The sequence below is a fragment of the Pongo abelii genome, chromosome X (genome assembly GCF_028885655.2).
Source record: "Pongo abelii isolate AG06213 chromosome X, NHGRI_mPonAbe1-v2.0_pri, whole genome shotgun sequence".
Lineage (NCBI taxonomy): Eukaryota > Metazoa > Chordata > Mammalia > Primates > Hominidae > Pongo > Pongo abelii.
In genome coordinates, this window is record NC_072008.2 from 160,021,061 (window position 1) to 160,037,004 (window position 15,944).

The following is a 15,944-nucleotide window of genomic DNA, read 5'->3' on the forward strand; positions in this document are numbered from 1 at the left end:
GCCCCAGCCCTTGGCCCCTGTACTCCAGATGGCAGGAGGTGGGTTGCATCCACCCTGTGCTCGGCGCCTGCACTCACCTGGCTTGTTCTGTGTGCTTGCCTCCTCCGGAGCCCTGCCCTTCATCTCCCCCTGCCCCCTGCCCTGGAGACCCTGTGCCTGGCTGGGGCCTGCGCGACGCTGATCTTCGTGCTGGTTTTTCTGCCTCTTTGCTCTCTTCTTAGAGATCCCAGCCTCATTTCGTTTCTAGTCTCTTTGTGGCTGGGTTTTCACAGCTGTCCAGGCACGTCTGGATGTTGCACTGAGTGTATTCAGTGGTGTCGGAAAGTCGTTCAGGTCAGATTTCCTGCTCATCCAGGGCTTCCTTCTCTCCTGCATGGGGCTGCTTTTCGAGCCGCCGGGGCTGGGTGGAGGATCTGGGTAGCTGCCACTCCCCCTGGTCTGCTGTGGTAGAGCTGTTGCCTGTGGGGTCTCTCTCTGGAGGACAGTTTGGAAGAGTTCCATGGAGGCAAGGCAGGGGTCAGCTCTTGCCCCATGGACCCTCAGAGCCTGCAAAAAGGTAGGCTTCACCCGGGCTGCCGCCAGCCACATCAGCCACATCAAGAGCCGAGCTGGGAGCCGCTCAGGCTCTGTGGGAGCCAGGCCACCGGCTTGGGAGCTGGTTTCCTCATTCATTTCCATCACTTTCTTCACAGAAGAACAGGCTAGGGTCTCGCCGGGGCCACCACCCCGTGGAGGTGGCCCTCTCCAGACCTGCTTCACCTGTGCCCTCTGCTTCCATCTGCTCACCACTGCTCTGTCCCCGGCACCCCGCTGCCCCTTGGGCTGTCCTCTCGGCTGCCGCCTTTCCCACCCACTGAGCCCATCACCACTTCCGGGGTCGGTGGCATCTCTCTATTGTTGGTACCCTCAACTCTCTTGCCCCATTCTTGCACTGACAGCATTGCTTCGGTGTCTAAATACACTGATGTTTTCATGGCAGTGAGGTTTCAGGAAGCCTGGGGGACGACTCCTGGTGTGTGGTGCTGACCCACAGTGCCAAGGCCCTCCCAACTCACATGAGGCCATGCCCCCAGAAAGAGCCCAGAAGGCACACCGGCTGCTCCTCACTTCATAGGTGGTGCCGCACCTCCAACAGAGCCTGGCTGCGGGCATGCAGATCGCTGGGAGGTGAAACAGCACAGAAAGACAGGCCTTCCACAGCGGGAGGAGGGCCATCGAGACCACGGCCCTCAAGGGGTCAGATGGGAAACGGGACAAGTAAAGAACTGTCCCGAGTGGCCTTTGGCGTGGATTTGATGCTGACCCTTTCTCTGGTGTGTCCAGACACTAAGAATTCATCTCAAGCCAAATCAGGATGCTGAACTGATGGGAGCTGAGTTGAGAGCCCCAAGAGAGGCCGATGCCCACCCTGGGCCTGCTCCCCTGGCGTCTCTCCAGACCCCCAAAGTGGCTGGGGCTCAAGGGTGAACAGACACTTCGCTGTACACAACACCGCCCAGTTCACACAGCCTGGACGTAAAGGGTGCCTTTCTGGTAAGAACAGATACTACACTTGATCTTAGCCAAGAAGCGATAAGGGGCCTTTCTGAAAGGCAAGACCTACCACCAGTCCTATGGTGCCACAGTCACAGGTGAGATGGCACACTGTTGAGAATACCAATGATCATTATAAGAATGATGGCATAGATTATAAGCAGTTTACTAAGAGCAATTATAAAAACTGGGAAGAGAGTCATAGTGACAGTGGTGATTAGGATAAACGCTATAATACATTTTAAAGTGGAGGGTTCTGTTGCAGTTCAATTGGCAAGAAGAGGCTCCTCAGTGCCTGGTATACATGGGGTAGTTATGTGCCGAGGCCAAGAGCAGTGAGAAGCCTGGCTCTCCGAGGAGAACAGCTGGCCAGAGGGTTCATCCAAAGACAGTCTCCAAAACTAGGGCTCAGAGGCTATGGACCTGAAACCACTGCTTGGGGTTGCAACAGCGGAAAACATTTACAGCAAATGCTTTAGCTGCTGCTGCCTGAGGCAGTGCATAATAGCTGGGGCAAACAAGAGACTAAACAAGAAGCTCAGAAGGAGAGGCTGGAAAATCAGATGTCCACAAAGGCTCTGGAAAGCTCTGGCACAGTCCTGGGAATCTGGAAGACCATGGGTGTGTGCCGGGCTGTGAAAATCCCAGAGAGAGAGACCTGAGAAGGCCCTGATCTCTCACCTCTGGCTGACCTTGAGGCTCTGAGCAAGCAAGATGTGAAGGAGAAAGAACTGTCAACTGCCTGGCTGAGTGTTGATGAAAAACATGAATGACACATCTACAAAGCTCAAAAAGCTCCCAGTGGAATAAATTCACAGTGATTCACACGAAGACACATTATAATCAAACTGTCCAAAGCCAGGGACCAACAGAATTTTGAAAAGAAAGTGAAGAGACTCATCATATACCAGCTGGCTTCGCATCAGAAGCTTTGGCAGCCAGAGGACACTGAAATGACACATTCAAAGTACAAAAGAATTCTATATTCAGCAAAACTATCCTTCAAAGATGAAGGAGAAATGAAGACATTCCCACATAAAAAAATGAGGGAGTTCATCACTAGTGAGCCTTCCCTACAGGAAATACTAAGGGTAGGCCTCCGGGATGGATGGCATGAAAGGACACTAGACAGTAACACAAATCCACATGAAGAAATAAAGAACTCCAACAAAGGTAACAACATCGATAAATATAAAAATGTGTACCAATGTACACATTTAATACAGCTTCATTCTAATGGGCAAAGTTTTTGTACACAACTGAAATTAGTTTGGTAATACACTGTTTTCAGTTAGGATGCTAAATGCAATTCTAAGGACAACCACTTAAAAATAACTTTTAAAAAAAGTGTTAAAGAAACAACAAGGGAATTAAAATGGTGTACCCAAAAATATCTAACACTAATATATTTTGCTTTAATAGGAGACAGTTTTTGTATACTATTGAAATTAATTTGGTACTAGACTGTTTTCAGTTAGGATGCTAACTGTAATTCTAAAGGCAACCACTTAACAAATAACTTTAAAAAACAGAGTTAAAGAGGCTGGGCGCGATGGCTCATACCTATAATCCCAGTACTTTGGGAGGCCGAGACAGGTGGATCACCTGAGGTCAGTAGTTCGAGACCAGCCTGGCCAACATGGCAAAACCCCGTCTCTACTTAAAAATACAAAAATTAGTCGGGCGTGGTGGTGGGTGCCTGTAATCCCAGCTACTCGGGAGGCTGAGGCAGAATTGCTTCAACCCAGGAGGTGGAGGTTGCAGTGAGCTGAGACTGCACTCCAGCCTGGGTGACAGAGCGAGACTCCGTCTCAAAAAGAAAAAGAAAAATACGTTCACACAAAAGACTTACAATGTACACAGCCAAAAAGTAGAAACCCACATCTACCAACTACAACAAAATGTGGTATATCCACACAATCAAATATTATTCAACCACGAAAAGGAATGAACTACATGGATAACCCTTACAAAACTTTATGCTCAGTGAAAGACACCAGTCACAGAAGGCCACACATTGTTATTCCATTTATAGGAAATGTCCAGCACAGGCAAATCCATAGAGACAGACAGCGTCTCTATGACTGTGGTTGCCAGGAGTTGAGGCTAGGGAGGGATGGGGAATGGCTGCTAATCATATGGGGTTTCTTCTGGGGGTGATAAAAATGTTCTGGACTCAGATAGTGATGAGAGGATGGTTACACAACTCTGTGAATATCCTAAAGACCATGAAATTGTACACTTTTAAAAGGGTAAATTTTATGTTATATGAATTTGAATTCAGTAGAGCTGTTATTTAAAAAATAAATTAGAAAAGGTAGAAAACTGGCTTTACCTTCTTTCTTTGGGTTTATTTTGCTGTTTATTTTCTAGCCCCCTGAAATGTGGTATTAGTGCAGGAATAGCAAAAAGAAAAAAAAAAAGGAATAGAATGGAACAGAGGAGAACCCAGAAACCCACACATAACGTATGGATACTTAATAATTACCAAGAGTGATGGCATCGTAGATCAATGAGAGAAAGAGTGATTTCCAGTCAATGGTGCTGCGACAAATGTGTATCCATATAGGATATGAGGAAACTGGATCCCCACCTCACTCCATATGCAAAAATCAACTCTGGGAAGATGGCCCTCATTATAAGTATTTTCCCATTTTCCTTAAGTAACTTTTTTTTTTTTTTTTTTTTTTTAAAGACAGGGTCTGGCTGTCACCCAGGCTGGAGTACTGTGGCATGACCTCAGCTCACTGCAACTTCCCTCTCGTGGCCTCAAGTGATCCTCCCACCTCAGCCTCCCAAGTAGCTGAGACTGCAGGTACATGCCACCATGCCTAGCTAGTTTCTGTATTTTAGTAGAAACGTGGTTTTGCCATGTTGCCTAGGCTGATCTCTATGCTCAAAGTGGTTCATCCTCCTCTGCTTCCCAAAGTGCTGGGATTACAGGCATGAGCCACCACGCCTGGCCCAAGTTACATTTTTAATTGTCAAATACTATTCCATTCAGACATTTGCTATCATTTGCTTCACATTTTCTATTACTGAGTTATCTCAATTTTCTACGATGAGTGTTTTCATTTGAATATCCACTGAAAGCATTTTTTCAAGTGAAGGAAAACATGCATTAGAAAATGAAAAACAAAAGAAGGGGCTGGTCCCCAAATGCTCCTCCAGGGCTAGTGGAGCACAGAAAAGGGGGCCTGCGCATGGGGCAGCCCCAGGCAGAGGGCCAGGTGGGCAGCCACATACCTAGACTCATGACGGAGCTGCTGCCGCCCCAGCAGATCTGCTCGCCTTGCTGCTTCTTCACGGTCTCCACAGCTTTCGCAGAGGTGGCAGCAACTGCCATGACCACTTGCAGCAGCTGGGGAGGGAGGGAGGGAGGGAGCAAGCGAGTGAGCAGGCACTAATGCCGCTGGTCTCACCTAGCGATGGGATCTCCTGCTTCCCACCCCCGTTCACACTGATCAGGTGGCACTCACCCGAAAGACAGCCAAGGGTGAGGGACAGAACTCCCAGCGGGGAAGTCACCCATCAGCATTCTCGGACCTAAGTCCCCTCTGCCTGGCCCAGTGGGGATGCCACACTCTCATGTCGCTCTGGCAACACTCGATGCCGAGGGACATGCCAGCCAGCACTGCGTGTCCTCCCAGCCCCAGCAATTGGCAAGGGGTGAAAATAAATGTCCCAAGAAAAATGGACAGGAGAGGGCTGTGGCCTCACCATCCCCGATCAAGGAGTCTCACAGGACCAGCCAGTCAGTGGTTGGAAGGCTTAGAGCCTCTCGGTTAAAAAACCAAAATAAACATCACGGAATCCTTGAGCCAAGGGCAGAGTTGCGCATATGGCAACTGTAGTCATCATAACTAAAGCCGGCTTTTTAGGTTGGCCTCTGGGCATCTCACATGTGGAACAACGAAACAAGCAAACATTGACGAGCCCACTTCCTCTCATCCTGTCTGAGCAGGCTCGTGGGCAGACAGGCAGGCGTTTGTCTGCCTGTCTGGCACAGTTCTTGGTCATACACAAGAATGAATGGACCTTGCTATTTTGGAGCATAACGTGAAAACAGTGAGGCCAACACAGGGACGGCACCTGGAGGCTGGGACACGCAGGACCCCACACCGGATCTGGGCCTAGCTAGTGCCCGCTGAGGTGGGCAGGTCCACGGACCACTGAGGGGCCCAGAGCCCTGCCACGCCACTGGCCCGCAGGGAGTCCAGCCCAGCCCAGCCCAGCCCAGCCCCTCCCAGCCCCTGGTCCCGCCCTGTGGTCCCTTGTCAGGGGCTGCTGAGGCCCCTGAGCCCAAGCAGGATATAAGCTCTCAGTCTGAGTGAACAGGGGAGGGGGCGGTTAGAGGGGAGGGCAAGGGCACCCTTACTTGGCTGTAGGAAGTCAGATTCTGGTGCGTGGCCTGGATGATGGGACCGCACGGGTGGAGGTCAGGGCCTAGGCGCTGGCAGCACTCGCCCAGCTCGTCGTCGTAGACTTGGAGAAAAGCCAAGATTAGCTGGTGGAAGTCGGAGGTGACCAGACGCAGCTTCTGGTCTAGGGTGCTGATGTCGGCTGCGCCTGCAGCGGCCCCTTGCTCGTGCTGTGCAAAGTACTGCAAAGCCAGAGGCAGAGTCCCTTGAGACTGCCCTGCCCGCCAGCCAGGCTGCCACCAGCCCTCACCTCAGACACTGCACAGTCAGGGCAAGGAAGAAAGCTTTCAGAAACAGGGAGACAGGGGAGCTGTACCGAGCGACTCAGGCCAGAGCAAGACCTTCTGGCTCGCAGCCTCAGCCCCCTCGCTCACTCTCCTGTGGGCCCCGGTCTCCTCCGCAATCAAACAGAGGCCAGGCCAAGGGCTGCCAGGAGGACCACGTGCGGCAAGGCACATGGCAATGTGCTCAGGGGTGGGCACCGCCCACTACCTGAGGCTGATCCCTTCCCCCAGCCACGGGACCCGACTCTCACCTCCCCGCGGACTGAGCACCACGGTATTCTAGAACATGTCAGGCCCAGTGCACAAGCAACCTCACTTAAGCCTCACGTGCTGAGGGAAGTGACAAAGCACAGCCTTGCCTCCAAGCAACCCCCTCCCAGGAGCTAGCACCTTTACCTCCGTTCTAAGCGTGTGCAACTTGGCAGCGCTCTCCTGCAGCTGCCTGGCAAGCTCTGCCAGCTGCTCCTCCTCCTCGGACTTGGCAGAGGCACTGGCCCTGCAGGGAGAGAAAGGGGACACTTGCAACTCACCGCTGCCAGGGGTGTCTGCAGTAAAAGAACCAAGCAGCCTGGGGCTGGGACAGGAGGCCAGGGTGCTGCCGCTGAGGCCTCCAGGAGCACGTACCACTGCCAGTCATCACTCTGCTTGTTGAGGAGGGGCTGCATGTCCAGGGTCCACGGGTCACACTCTGGATTCAGGAGCATCTGCAGCTGGGGGCTGGAGAAGAGCTCCCCCAGCAAGGCCTCGTTCTTCTCCCTGGTGTCCTCGAAGTGCTCCATCAGGCTGCAAAGGCAGCCCCCAGGGCCACACCGTCACAGGCCAGAGCACTGGCCCAGCAGGCCCTCAGCCCCACAGGGAAGGCCCCAGAAGCACATCGGGGCCAGGCACAGAGGCCAGGACAAGCCCCACCACGCAGAATCCTGCCCCACCTGTCTGCCCTGGCTCCTCCATTTTTGCCCGCCTACCTACCCACCCACGGAGCACCCTAGGTGCTCACCCTCCTCTGTGCCTGGCCCGTCTGCTCTGAGCCCCAATCCCACCTTCACAGTCACCCCTGGGGCCCCGGGCAACAGCCAGCACCCTTGGGACACAGCCACCCCTTGCCCGTACGCTGCCCGGCCCCTGATTGGCCAGCCAGATCCCCAAGGGGGGTGTCCCACCCCAGCCAGCATCAGAGGGGGAGTGACACCCCAGCTCCTACCAGCTCTAGAACTAGGACCAAGAGAAGCCCATCAATACTGCCCACCTGGGCCATCCACACCTTTACCTCGAGCAACTGGAGCACCCAATGGTCAGGCTCCGGATGACATCGAGCAACTGGTCCATGAAGTGTAGCTGCTTCTGGGAGCAGGCACAGCCCTGGGCAAGGAAGACCATAGGCATTCACTGGCTCCATCTAAGCCAGGCCAAGGCCAGCTGTCCCCAGTGCCCATGCCCCCACATGCCACCCATGCCAGGAGCCAGTGGAAAGGAGGGGCCTGGCCCATCAACAACCCTGTGCCTGCCCGGCAATGTCTTGGACTAGCAAGTGCTCCCTGCCTGTCCCCGCCTCGGGCTGTAATGATGCTAGGACCACACGCCGGAACGGGCTGAGCACTGCAGAAACATATGGGAGCATATGTGTCTGTCGTGCAGCCGACAGCATGGCTTGCTGGGTGGGTGGGCAGCACACAGCAGGGCCTGCTGTGACAGAACACAGCCCACAGGGACACCTCCAGGACAAGGCCTGTTCTCCTCCAAGGATCGCCGTCCCAGCTGGGAACAGATGAAGCCGACAGGATGGGGCTGAGAGGTGGCCTGCTTTCCAGCCAGGGGACTGATGTTCCAGCCCGGAAGGCCCAGGCTCCAGGAGCAGCAGCTCCTGGGGGCCTAAATTAGTCCCCCACTCGCCGGAAAGGTGAGTGAGATACCCATGGGAGCCATCCAGCCAGGAGCTCAAGGCTTCTGGAAGCACAGCTCTTTCCTCCTTCCAGAAAAGGGAAGAAGATCGCTGAGGACCCCCAGGACCTGAGAGGCTACGCCTGCTCCAGAAAGCCCCCAGCCAGGCCCACTTCTTGAGCTCTGAACACCCTAACCACATCAAAAGGGTCAACTCCACGGGGCGTGAAATGCCACCGGGAGTGCCTTGGCCCTTTCACTGTGGCCTGTGCCTTCAGCGCCAACTTGTCACACAAATGCTCCTTGTGGGGCTTGGTGAAGCTGCCAGAGCAGCTGGCTGAGCCGGTCCATTCGGGTGCATTCCTCAGAAGAGTGTGTGGCAGGCGGGGGCAATGATAAGGTAAAATTGGCAACACTGTCAATAGCATAGATCCTGGGCATCACCATGACATCCAACTGAGGCAGATTCAGGAGCACAGGTGCGAGAAGCTCAGGGCACCCAGGACAGGGGCGATGGCACTGGGGGGTGCTCACTGCCTGCATGGTGGTGCTGACCACAATCATGTGCTCCAAGGTGATCTGGGGGCAGCGGGCTGCCACGTCCCCACAGCACTGACCTGGCCTATCTAGGTGCTGCACAGCAATGGAATCATACACTACCCAGCATGAGGCTGGCGAGGATCACGCGTGTCCTAGCGCAGATCAGTAGTTGATTTCCTTTTTATTGCTAGTTAGTTTATACATTCACCAGCTGATGGACATTTGGGCTCTTTCCACTTTCGGGCCATTAAGAATAACACTTCTATGGACGTTCAGATACAGGATTTTGTGTGCATGTGTATTTTCACTTCTCCTGGGTGGACAGCTGGGAGTGGAACTGCTGGGTCATGGGGTAACTGTGTTGACATCTTTCAGGAACTGCCAGACTTTTCCATAACAGCTGCACCATTTTATATTCCTACAGCAATGCAGGAGGGTTCCAATCTCTCCTCATCCTGGCCAACACTGGGATTTTCCTTTTTTTTCTTAAACAACAGGGTCTTGCTCTGTCGCTCAGGCTGGAGTGCAATGGCACCATCATAGCTCACTGAAGCCTTGAACTCTTGGGCTCTATGTGATCCTCCCGCCTCAGCTTCCCAAGTAGCTGGGACTACAGCAGTGTGCCATCATGTCTGGCTAATTTTTTACTTTTTGTAGAGACGGGGTCTTACGATGTTGTCCGGGCAGGTCTTAAACTCCTGAGCTCAAGCGATCCTCCTGCCTCGGCCTCCCAAAGTGCTGGGATTACAGGCATGAGCCACCAGGCCTGGCCTCCTTTTCTTTTTTGATTCTAGCCATCCTAGTGTGTGTGAAGTGGCATCTCATGATGGTTTTGCTTTGTGTTCCTCTAATGGCCCGTGATGCTGGCCATCTTTGCATGTGCTTCTTGGCCATCTGTTCATCTTCTTTGGAGAAACGTCTGTTCAGACACTTTGTCCATTTTTGAACTGGGTTTTCTGTCTTTCTTATTGAGATGTGAGGGCTGCTAATAGATTCAGGACACAAGTCCCTCATCAGTCATGTGATTTACAACTATTTCCCGCCTTTCTGTAGGCTTTTCTGTTTCTTCACTTTCTTCATGGTGTCCTCTGGTGGACCAAAGTGTTTCATTTTAATGAAGTCCAATTGATCTGTTTTTTCTTTTGTTGCTTATGTTTTTAGTGTCAAATTGATGACTTTATACAATATCACTATGAACACCTGGATTTGGGCGTACGTGAAGGGTGCCTGTCTACTGCAGCCCCTATGCTTACGAGGCTCCCACTGGCCCCTCTCGGACTATTGCTAGTTGGCTCTTGAGTCCCTCGGACGTGACCCAAGTCTTGAGTGACTGCTGCTTTCTGTGTTTCCGCCTGCATTACGGCCGGGGTGTCATTGTTCTAGGCATTTTCAGGACACAAGATAAGGAAATACATATATATCCCTTAACGTAAAAATATATGAGAAGGACGGGCACAGTGGCTCACGCCTGTCATCCCAGCACTTTGGGAGGCTAAAGTGGGAGGATCGCCTGAGCCCAGGAGTTCGAGACCAGCTTGGGCAACATGGCAAGACCTCCTCTCTAGAAAAATTTTAAAAATTAGCTGAGTGTGGTGGCACATGCCTGTGACCCCAGCTACTCAGAGGGCTGAGGTGGGAGGATCGCTTGAAGCCCGGGGGCTCATGCTGATATTCCCAATTAAAACTCAGGACTACAAGGGTTGACCCTACCTAATGATCTTAAATCTGTATCTCCTTTCTCCCTCCTCCAACTCCCAGGTCTCAATAATGCCAATGGAATAATTCTCCAATTCCTTTGATTGTTTATCCATAACAAGGAATGCAATCCTGCTACATGCTGCTGCAACATGGACAAACCTTGAAAACCTTGTGCTCAGTGAGGAAGCCAGGCACCAAAGGCCACATATTCCAGCATTCCACTCCAATGACATATAGACAGATGGTAACTCAGTGGCTGCCAAGGCCTGTGGGGAATGGGGAGTGGCTACTCAGTGGTTCAGGGTCTTTTGGGGGTGATGAAAATGTTGTGGAACTGGATAGAGGTGGTGGTCATACAACATTGTGAATGTACTAAAGACCACTAAATTGTATGCTTTAACGCAGCTTAAAAATTGAGGACGAAGTTTCAGTTTGGGAAGATGAACAAGTTCTGCGGCTGGATGGTGGTGATGGCTGCACAGCACCGTGAATGTGCTTCTGCCCCTGGACCGCACACTTAAAAATGGTGAACGTGGTACAATTTAGGTGATGTGTATTTTACCATAATTTTTTAAATTAAAAAAAAAAAAAAAAAGAAGAAGCAAGCTCCCACAGGGCCTGTTAGGAAATTGTTTTCCATGGCTGACATGGTAGATTTTACGTAAAGTGCATTTTGCCACAATGCCAATGTGGAAACATAAAGCAAGCGCAGTGCTCCCGTGGCTGGGCAGAACGTATGGGGCAGGTGCTCGCAGGCTCTGAGAAGCGAATGTCAGCAGGTGGGTCAGGGAGGTACGAAGATTCCGAGTTCTCCTGCAGACTGGCAGGGAGCTGGCCGTGCCACCACCATCACGGAAGCGGTGGTTTATGTCTGGAGGACAGAAAAAGGGAGCCCCAGGGAACTAGACAGTATCCAAGAGACAGTGGAGAGGAAACAGCTCAAGAAAGTGACCCCACAAATCTGTTTACAATGCCTGGGCTCAGGCCCACCTGTACACAAGTGGATCCGATCTTGGTGAGCCCAGCAAAGTCTCCCAGGCTGACCACTGGGTGGCGCACACACAGGGGGGACCCGAAGAGCCATGCAAAGGCTGCAGAAACAGAGCTGATGCTGGAAGGAACGGCAGGCAAGAGGCGGGAGGCGGCTGAACTTGCTGCTTAAACCTAAGCAGGTCAAGTGCCTGCTAAAGCACAAATGTTTATACAAATATAAATTGTGTGGAGAATACATTTTCCCAGAGCCAAAGTAATAGGCAAAATGTCCAGAGAACTACTTGGCACATGAGGAACCACGGACTCTGAACCACAGGAGAGAAGACTCACTGGATATGGACTTTGGGTGACAATGTGTCCATGCTGGTTCATGGACTGTGACAAAGGGGCCACCGTGTGCAGGGTGTCCATGGCGGGAGGGGCAGGGGGCCTGTGGAGACTCTCTGTGCTTTCTGCTCAATTTTGCTGTGAACCTAAAACTACCCTAACTTATTAAGTCTACTAATTAAGAAACAAAACAAAACAAAACAAAACAAAAAAACCTCACTGGACAAGTGACCCAATTAAACAGTGGGCAAAGGACATGAATATGGAAATTTTTCCAAAGCGTATACAGAAATGGCCAACAAGCTCACAAAAAGACGCTCCGTATCACTGGTCATGGGGAAATGCAAATCAAAACCATAATGAGATGCCACCCCACACCGAGCAGGGTGGCTAGAATCAACAAGACGGATGCCAGCAAGTGCCAGCGAAGATGAGGAGAAACTGGAGCTCTCCCGCGCTGCTGCTGGAAAAGGAAGATGGTGCCACCGCACTGGAAAACAGTTTGGTGGCTCCTCGAAAAGTTAAGCAGAGTGACCCTGTGACCCAGCAATTCCACTCTCAGCTATACACCCAAGAGGACGGAAAACACGTGTTCAACCAGCCAATGTACATCTCACGTGGATTCACTGACGTCTTATGTCTCCCTAAATTGTAGAAAACCAAGCTGTAGCCCAACCACCTTGCATACATGTTCTCAGGACCTCCTGGGGCTGTGTCATAGGCCATTGGTCACATGAATAAAATCTCTTCAGATATAAAAAAAAGAACGTGTTCAGTCAAAAATCATATGCAAGAATGTTTATAGTAGCGTTACTCATAATCATCGAGTGAAAACAATTATTTCAAAATTTAGCAACGATAAGGTGGGTGCTGGAGTTTCTTTGACCTACCACAGGGTAGATGAGGGACCTCGGGAGAAACTCTCAGGCCACACGGGCTTGGGAGCCACACGCCGGGATGAATGAAGAATGAAGTCATCAACCAAGGACAGGACACTTTCCATCCCATTGGTCATCAGAAGCCAGAGATCTGCCCCTACCTGCACAGCTGCCCTCTCCCCTGTGCCCCAGGGACAACCAGGTTCTACCCAGGAGAATCCCAGCAGTTCTGGCCCCAGGGATGGCTAGAGAAGCAGCCTGCCCGGGCACCCAGCCGACCCCAGGGCCTGAGGAACCTCAAAGGCAATAGGGGAGGAAAATCCTCCCACCTCAGCCAGCACCATGAGGTTCCCTGCCCAGGGCAGAAAGCGTGCGTGTCGTCTACAGGGCAGACAGGGGCCCTCTTACCTTGAGGAGCTCCTGGTCATCTGGCGCACACAGCATCAGCTCATGGCCCAGCTTCGTCATTTCTGTTGAAACACAAAGAGCCCATCACGGCAGGCACCTGCCCAGACAGCAGGGGACAGCAGACACCCAGGAAGCCCAGCACCCACAGACGGGACTGGGCACAGGAGACCAGGGTGGGCCAGGAGGCAGGCACCCAGGTGCCAGCGCTGCCTCTTGCTGAGTGGCCCCACCCTTCTCTGGGCATCAGCTTCCTCGTCTGAAAATTAGGAGTTGTACCCAATGCTCTCCCAGGTTTGGGGTCACTCACTCTGGCTTTGAGCAGAAGCCAGCAGCTGCCTGAGGAGTGGACAGGGGTCAGTGAACCTCTACAGTGCACTGTCTGCCACTCTCTCCAAGACCTCACAAGCCCAAAGCAAATGGAATCACCGCTCCCATCTGGCCATATCCTAAAGGACCTTCATGCCATCATCTGCTATCACCCTGCCAGCAGCCCTGGGGGTGGCAAGCCTTGTTCCATTTCATGCATGGAGAACCTGGCACCGTGCACACTGCAGACCGTCCAGCTGCATCTGCCAGGGTGCCCGGCGCATTTTCTGAGTAACTTGGAGCCAGAAAGCCTGGGGCCGATGCCAGACCTGTTCCTCCACCTAGCCCTGGAGGGTTTGTTGCAAGAAGTAAGCAGAGAGTCTGTGGGGAAGCACTCAGTAACCCCAGAACCACCACACAAATGCCAATTGCACGCCTAGGCAAGCCTGTTCCACCACTGCCCTTAACCCCACACCCTCAAGTCCTCCCTGACCCCTCTCTTCCTCTCAGCGAGTCCAGCCAACTCTATAAATCCAGATCTGGCCAGCGCTGCCTCCTGCACTGCCTCTCCAAACTTTCACCTGGACCACTCACTGCAAGAGCCCCACGCCGTTCTCCCTGCCTCTTCCCTGGGCGCCCTGTTCCCAGCACAGTGGGCCAGGGGTGTCGTTACAGCCAAGAGCAGAACTCGGCCTTCCTTGGAGTCAAAGCCCACGTCCTTCCGTGGCCCACATGGCTTGGCCCGATCTGGCCTGTCCCCTCCCAACCTCACTCCTTGCCCCGCCCTGCACTCCAGCCACACCAGCCTCCTTGTTGTGCCTCCAAGCTGCCAGGCACAGCCCACCTGGGGCCCTGTGCGCATGCTCTTCCTCTCCACACATGACGCGCTGGCTTCCGCCCCTCCTGCCGTCTTATGTCAAGACAGCACCACCCTTCCCCCAAGCCCTGCAGGACCCTCAGCCCTCAGCTGGCTGTTCCCAGTGCTTCTCGCTGGCAGGTGCATGGACAATTCTGCCACCCTCTGGCCCTGTCTCTCCCAGCTAGCACGCAAGCACCACGAGGGCAGTGGAACTCACTGCTGCACCCCAGCACCAGAAACAGCGCCTCGCATGTGGTGGGTGCTCCTTAACCATTTGTTGGATGAATTCCTGAACTATCCTCACACCCTACTGGTCCCGGTCTCTCCCACCTGCCCTCTGACAAGCCTGACACTCAGTATATTCCCATGAGGTAGGCAAGGCTGGGTTTCATCCCCACTTGACAGGAGAGGAAACAGGCTGGGAATGGCGGTGTCAGGGCTAAGGCTGGGCTGGGTCGGGTCGCACATGTGTTGGCGTGGGTCACAGAATCTGGAATGTACCAGCCACGGCAGCTCCGAGGAGAAGGGCAGTGCCTCTGTGTGGCCCAGGCCAGCCCACCGGCTGCTCTAAAACAACACCTCATTCTTCTGGCCCACCTCAGCACAGGAAGAACTGGCCCCAGATAACTCATGTGGCAATGCCAGCTGGGGCACGGATCAGGACTACAGGGTCCAGCTTATCTACCCTGGAGTGGCCAGGACACAGGCCCGTGAAAAATTTGACCTTTGACATTCCACCAACTTCTAGAGAGATCACCATGAAGGTGAAAAGTTAGCCACCAACTTGGGGACTGCAGTTTTGCTCACCTTTATCCAACGTTCATTACCGGGCTAAGTACAGTTTCTACCAAGAAATGATGGAAAGGAGGTTATAAGGCAAGCTCCACTGGAGAGCAGCAGGTGCCCCTAGAAATGCCACCTGTAGACAGCGTGTCACACACCACTGACACAGAGAGACGGAACCACTGCTGGCATCGGCAAGAATCTCTGTCTCTGGCCACCAGCGCTGCAGGGACTGACGTGCTCTAGGTCCCTGCGAGAGGAGTTCTCCCACCTGCCATGCCTAGGGAAGGGTGGGGCTCAAGAAGGCTCTAGCAACATCCACACAACGTGCACCACCTAAAAGAAAACGTCGGTCCAATGGAACATGCACCACCACTCCATAAGGAGGCCGTGAACAAGCTCAGAATGGACCAAGATTCCACCTACCTTGGATCTTCACCTCTGTTGGGACCCCTTTCAGTGAGCTGAACCTGTCCTGCAGTGAGGGCCAGACCCTGCAGGGAAAGAGAAGAGCTGGTCAGGCCGGAGACAGCCAGAGAATCCCCCTGGGCCCTCTATACGCGCTGGAAAAAGTGAATTCCTGTGCATGTGCTCGATGCCACGGAACGGCTCACTTGAAAATGGTTACTTCTGTGTCAAGTGGATTTCATTTCCATTAATTATTAGGGAAAGAATATTCCAGGAAGTTTACCTCGGAAATGTGAATCTGGATACTGAAATAAAAATACTTCTCAAGACCAAAAAAAAAAAATGGCTACAGCAGAGGCAGAGAGGGAAGCCGCCAGCACTCGGGGCTCTTTCTCAAAATGGCGGAGCGGGTGGGTTTTGAGGGCTGGCCCCGGGCTCCTGGCACCCTCCCCGGCCTCACCTGGGTCGGCATCAACTGCTCCAGGGTGGAGAACTTTCTTCCCACCCGGCCCTCTGCAGAAAAGGCTTGTGAGGCCTCTGCTTTCAGTCATGGGGGCTCCTGCTGCAGCAGAGTCTGTGCTCACAATCAAGGCTCATCACCTTGGGCACGGTGAAGGCTTGACCTTGA

General features: G+C 53.0%; 1 protein-coding gene across 2 annotated transcripts in view; it reads right to left on the reverse strand.

Annotated features, from left to right (window-relative positions):
- The window catches only part of HAUS7 (HAUS augmin like complex subunit 7), a 50,910-nt gene that overhangs the window by 5,225 nt on the left and 29,741 nt on the right, over positions 1-15,944 (reverse strand). For both annotated transcript variants that reach the window (XM_024240594.3, XM_024240593.3), the window contains exons 3-9: positions 15,335-15,402; positions 12,961-13,022; positions 7,506-7,597; positions 6,863-7,021; positions 6,635-6,734; positions 5,912-6,136; positions 4,780-4,894 (exon numbers count right to left, since the gene is read on the reverse strand). In XM_024240594.3, the coding sequence (XP_024096362.1) occupies positions 4,780-4,894; positions 5,912-6,136; positions 6,635-6,734; positions 6,863-7,021; positions 7,506-7,597; positions 12,961-13,022; positions 15,335-15,402 (821 nt within the window). The remainder of the gene's footprint in view (positions 1-4,779; positions 4,895-5,911; positions 6,137-6,634; positions 6,735-6,862; positions 7,022-7,505; positions 7,598-12,960; positions 13,023-15,334; positions 15,403-15,944) is intronic.